The following is a 6052-nucleotide window of genomic DNA, read 5'->3' on the forward strand; positions in this document are numbered from 1 at the left end:
CCATGTTGTGGTCTGTGTGCAGGATTCCCCTGTTTTCACGGTGTGTGCAGAGAATCCCGTTGCCTATTTGAGGACACTGGACCTGTTCATCCGTTGACAACAACTCAATCACAGCCCAAAAGTCTCTTTCTAAGCTGAGCTAATATAGGCTGGTTTTAGGCGCTGAACTGAAAGGGAGGGAGTAGCTCGTCTCTAATTATGTTCCCTCACCAGCTGATTCATAGAAGAAGCGGTAGCTCTAGTGCTTCTGAACACCTTTCAATTACCAACACCAGAAGCTCCTGGTCTTGGATTTCCCATGTCACAACTGCCCTGTCAGATTTCAATTTTGTCCTCCCTAGTTTGTGTATAACCCCGGCCCATCCCTTATTTGCCAATCTAAGGACGGATTCCATCGAAACACCTACGGATTACCCCTTGCTAAAAATCCAATAGACATTCTAACCATCACGTTTCAATGATTTTACCTCAGCTTCACCAAAGAACTTATAAACAAATTCTGTAGATGTGAATTCTACTGAAGAGAGGGATTTCAAGATTACCACTTCTAAGGGTTTCAAATTCCAAATGATCATTCTTCCTTAGATAACGCACTAAAATTGGTAACAAACAGTGGAAAGTGAAATACAAGGATCCAAATCAAAACATAGCATAAACTTTCATGCACACTCACACACAACATGTCTTAAGATCACACAGACATGACAACAACATGCTCGTTTTGTGCTTTTAATCCCTTTCTCTTAAAACTATACTCCCTTTTTTTCCCTTGTTCCCTTGAGTTGTTTCATGTCGTCCCGCATCTCCTTTTTCTGGCTCAAAGCAGTAGTAAATATTGAAATGGCTACCGCATAGGACAGGTGAGGAACTGAAATTGTTACCACACCATATATGAAGTATACAACTCGAAGTCCTAGATTTATTTATTTTTTGGTCTTCTAATGTAATAGAATGAATGATTTTCTGTGTATCGTGTAGGATATCCTCAAAAGCTATATTCATGAGCATTAATTAAGAAATTTTGGCTTTAAACTGCTGTCATTTCCCTGCTTTTTGGAAGCCCTGTTTTTGCGGCATCAACGCCTTTTGAGGCTCTGAGACAATGGATGGGGACGATACATATATCTTAAGGCTAGAACTCCCACCAGAGTGCATCATTGAATGATAGTTGAAACAAATCACCGGAAATGAAAGCGTTTGCAGGCTCTATTACGTTGGCAAGTGCAGCTTCTTCTTGTGGTTGAGGGTAGTCTCGAAAGATTTCATTTTGCTGATCATCACAAAGCCCAAGCACCATGCTGTTGGGGCTCTCTGGAAATAGGCTAGACTTCACTTGAGATTCCTGCTGGGCATCCTGCTTATCATCATTTGAGCTGCCATGTGTTCCATTTCCAGCAAAATCTGAGCCACACCCCCTTCTATCTTCTTCTAGCTCGTCCATGAGACCTCTCAGTTTCTGTAACTGTAAATTGCCACAGAAATCTTCCAACTTTATACCTAAAAAAATGTAGCATATAGAAAGAAAGAAAAAATTAAGGGAGTACCTCAGTTTGTAAGGACTGCTTCTCTTTGTTGAGATAGTCGAATCTTGAAGCGAGAACATCATAATTGGCTCTCAATATAGCGTAATCTTGTTGAAGCTGCTTTGACTTGCATCGGGCTCTCTTATTCTGGAACCAAATAGAAATCTGGCGGGGCTGTAAGCTAAGCTGTCTGGCCAACTGCAGCTTCTTCTGGGTCTCAAGTTTTGCTTCTGTTTCAAATATGGACTCCAATAATGTAATCTGTTCAGTACTGAACCTCCTTTTGTTTGTCTTCGTAATACATGTCATTGAAAGGGAGTCCATGCATGAGAGAGAGAGAAAGAGAGATGTAGAGTTGGTGATGCTACTGTCTACCAGTTGATGAGGCTTGAGGGGGCTGTATGCAATATATATATATATATATATATAGACAAGTTAGGTTTGAAGTTAGTGTTGGGGTGGGCCGTGGGAGTGGCGTGAACGAGGTCATTATTGGAATATGTCAACGGCAATGAGGTCAGATAAGAGATTTTGTTTGTATAGATAATATGATGTTCCCAATCCGATGGAAGCATCAAAGGATGGGCTTCCGTTTGTCCTAGCTACCTCCTTATAATAGTAGTGAAAATTAATGATTTAAAGAGATCATGTCATATTGTCATTGTGTAGGGGTGTGGGGTGTGGGGTGTGGGGTGGGAATATCCATAGATTTTGATTTCCAAAAATATCCCTCGATTCTACGGATACAGCTTGCTTCGTCACCCAATTCACAGCGTTATTTGAGTGTAGCTGTGTGCAGGAGTGAGTATAGGAGTAGTAGACGTCTCTTCCCTCCTTGAAAAGTTTCAGCACAAGTTGCACATTTCTCACGACGATTTATCTTCGAACCAAGCTGTCAAGGTCAGTGGTTGTTTTTCTATTAATTCTTCTATTAAAATAATAATGTGATAGGAATCGCTAGCTCCAGGCCTCCAGCCTCCAGGAGGAGGGGGAGGAGGGAGTTCAAATCTGCGCCCCACCGGCTCTCGCCCCACAAATGCCCCATACGCCGAACGTCCGCCATCTGTCCCTTCGCACGCAGTTAGCTTGTCCCGCATGCGGGGCTAACGGAACGGCCGTTAGCTCGTCTCCCGACCCCTCGTTCTTCTCCCTTCACCCCAGTTATCTTCTCCTTTTTCGACACCGACGACCTGCAACGACAACTGGCGATCATCCGGAGGTTGAAACTCCTCTGACGAGAGCTCCGGAGGAGTATGACGAGGATGATTTTGTTATCTCTAGATTGACTTGAACTCCGCAGCGGAGGGATTGGACGGAGGTTCCAACGGAATATTCCTTCCCAACCGAGAAACCACTGGTTTCTGTGGTAGGAAAATCGTCAGAGCTAGCCCTGAAGGTATTACGGCACTCTCACTCTTTCTCTCTCTGAACTCATTGTCAATATATTATAAAGATAAGATTTTTAGCGAGAAGGTAACATGTACCGGCCTTCTTGGTGCACGTTATCAGAAACCCATTTTCTTTGTTTATAATTTGCATCAATTTCCTCGGCGGTGGAAGGAGATTTCCCCGTCGTATTGCCATGAATCCGGCTGGCCACTCGGCGGGAATGCTTCTGGTTTCTTTTCTTTTTCAGTTTTTGCTATGATGGATCGATTTTTGGGTGATGGCTAATTTATTGGCTAAGTAACTCGTCATTTGGTCTGCTTTCAAGTGGCCGATGACTCAAGGCGAAGTGAACTTTGGCTGCCGAGCTGAGTCGAGCTGGGCAAGCTAGGTGGCGAGCTGACTAGAGTGTCAAGCTGCCTCTGAGGTGTCGAGCTGCCTCTGAGGTGTCGGGCTGACCAGGTGCCGAGTTGTCTGTGAGGTGCTGGGCTGATCAGGTGCCGAGCTGCTTGTGAGGTGCTGGGCTGACCAGGTGCCGAGCTGCTTGTGAGGTGCTGGGCTGACCAAGTGTCAAGCTGCCTGGGGGCGAGCTGAATGATGTGCTTCGTTGCTTTTTAGAGACTTGCAAGGAATCAAATGTTAGAGGACTCGGGGTGGCTAACCCGGCGAGGTCACTCTGATTCTTAAGTCAATACTCTCATAGTAGACTGCAAGCTAAAAATCACAAAGTCTGAGAGATAGAACTTGTTTACTTACTTGTCATTGGGGTTGGTGCCTTTATATAGGCATTGTTTGGTGTGGGCTTCACGCACCATATCTGAGATTTCTACGATGTCGTTTAAGTGGTTCAAGATTCCTAGAGGTAACCACCATGCACGTTGACCACCCTCCAGATCGTTCGGCACGTGGGCCAACTTCTAAGGATCGTGGGAGTGTTAGGATATGCATGCTGAATTTGTCGATGAGCACGTCTCGCAGGTCACCAGGTCAATGCCTAGGCTAGGCTGCTAGGTCGCGCCTAGGCCAGGCCACTAGGTCGTGCCTAGGCCAAGCTGCCAACTCGCACCAGGGCCAAGCTGCTAGGTCGCACCAGAGCCAGGCCGCCGGGTCGCGCCAGGGCCAGGTCTGCCTGACCAAGTCGCGCCTTAGGCCGCCAGGTCGCACCTGTACCAAACCGCACCTATGGCAGGCCGCCAGGTGGGACACCATTAACTTTGCTAAGGCAAGTTGTTGCCAAAGTGATTTCGGGTGTCACCTATTTGTTCTGAGGTGCGTTGTATCACAATATCATTGGAGGGCCAAATCCGCACTCTAGTTTGTTGTTTTTTTTTTTATTTCTTTTCGTTTTTCATAATTTATGGACATTATATGTGATGAGAAAAAAAAAAAAAAAAAACTGCGTTTATTTGCCACTAAAATCTATGGAGAAAGGTCGCAATTTATAGAGAAAAAGTTCATAGAAATGTATTTGGGAAAATATTAACATTCCGATGGCATTGTTCTGTGACCTCTGATTAGGTGGAAGGGCATTACGGGTGACGAAGCCGAAACGAAACGATACGCTGGAGAACACGTGGAAGATGATAACGGCCGGCCGGCCGATGCCACTGACGAGGCATCTGAAGACGCCGGAGATGTGGGAAACACACGGTCACCACAGCAACCCGAGCCAAGGAACGCAAGAGCCAACCCCCGCGAAAGTGAAGAAAGCAGAGACGTTCAGGGACCGTACTAATCTGGAGACGTCGCTGAGTCCGTCCCCGGGTGGTTCGGGGAAGCTTCGGAAAGAACCGTCGCTGAATCAAGACGAGCTGAACCGGCGGGTGGAAGCGTTTATAAAGAAATTCAATGAAGAGATGAGGTTGCAGAGACAGGAGTCGTTGAATCAATACCGGGAGATGATTAACCGTGGAACCCATTAAAAGAAAGAAAAGGAAAATGTTTCTGTTTTTCCATTTCTTTCAGAAAATTTAGGAGGATGAGGGAAGAAAATAGTCTTAAGTCTGCTTGACTTTGTTTTGGGTTTCTTTATTTATAGTATAATGGATGTCTGTATAAAGGATTGATTTGTTTGCAGTGGTTCTTCAAATCGGAAAATAAATACTAATAGTTTGATTGCATTAAAAAAAAAAAAAAAAAACTATTTCTTCTTCTTCTTCTTCTCTTCACATTTGATTTGACAGAGGGAGACCGCATTTCCTTGAGCTTTTTGAGGGTTTTCAGGGGTCGCCGCTCGATTGAATCATCCATCGTTTAAGCCAGTTCAAATTTTTAAGTCTACAGTCTCGTAATACTTCTCCGAAAAAATTACAATAAACTACTGGGTTTGTAGGTGTAAAAGACTAACGTGACGTACAGGATCCTCCGGTTCCGGCGGAGGATTCAGAATAAAGAATTCAGAGTGATAAAATCCAACGCCAAGTGTTGCGCATAATACAAGGGAGCGAGAGCAGAAAATGTGTTGGACACTGGACAGAGAGCTCTCTTATTGGGCTGCACGGCCCACAAACAAATAAACAAAGAAGGGGGGTAATCGCCGGTGCCGGAAAAAGAGAAGAGAACTCGGGTGAAGGGAGAAGAACGAGGGGTCAGGGGACCGGCTGTTCAAGCACGCGGGAATGTGAGGTGTGGAAATGAGGGTTTTGAGATTTGAATTCGATTTTGGGATAGTTTTGGGGCTAACGGCCGTCCCGTTAGCTCCGCAAGCGGGACAAGCTAACTGCGTGCGAAGAGACAGATGGCGAACGTTCGACGTGTGGGGCATTTGTGGGACGCAGATTTGAACTCGGGAGGAGGAGCACAGTATTGTGATTGTGGTTTGCTGAAGTGTTTGTCTTTGTATGTTTTCCATCCTAATCTATTGACTGCTGACACTATTCATTGTCAGTGCAAGTTGGGTAGGGGCGACGTATGAAAATGAAAGTGATGGAAGCAAGGAAGAGGTTATCTATTTTATTAGGTTGGCTTTGGCGGACTTCATGCCCTGCCGACATCTACGGACAAGTCTCTGGACCGCCCCCTGCTTTTTAGTTTTTACATACATAGATGGAGGATTCAGCCTTGGGCATGGTAGTTTGTACCCGACATCCGTATCTAATTAGATGCATTTAAATGTACAGCAGGAAGCAGCAGCCCCGTATTCG

The 6052-nt window shown here is 45.3% G+C and overlaps 1 protein-coding gene and 1 long non-coding RNA gene across 2 annotated transcripts; one reads left to right on the forward strand and one right to left on the reverse strand.

Annotated features, from left to right (window-relative positions):
- Positions 1-620: 620 nt before the first annotated feature.
- LOC148846721 (uncharacterized) lies at positions 621-1912 on the reverse strand. Its single transcript, XM_088948967.1, has 2 exons — positions 1545-1912; positions 621-1462 (listed from the first exon to the last, which is right to left on the reverse strand). Exons 1-2 carry the CDS (start codon positions 1845-1847, stop codon positions 1133-1135), a joined length of 633 nt encoding a protein of 210 aa, XP_088805093.1. The 5' UTR covers positions 1848-1912; the 3' UTR covers positions 621-1132.
- A 519-nt stretch (positions 1913-2431) lies between these two features.
- Positions 2432-5065, forward strand: LOC148846722 (uncharacterized). Its single transcript, XR_016100575.1, has 2 exons — positions 2432-2919; positions 4428-5065. It is a non-coding gene; the product is annotated as an uncharacterized LOC148846722 (long non-coding RNA).
- Positions 5066-6052: the final 987 nt, after the last annotated feature.

Source organism: Nelumbo lutea, chromosome 6, assembly GCF_056320005.1.
Source record: "Nelumbo lutea isolate HS-2025 chromosome 6, American lotus-T2T, whole genome shotgun sequence".
NCBI lineage: Eukaryota > Viridiplantae > Streptophyta > Magnoliopsida > Proteales > Nelumbonaceae > Nelumbo > Nelumbo lutea.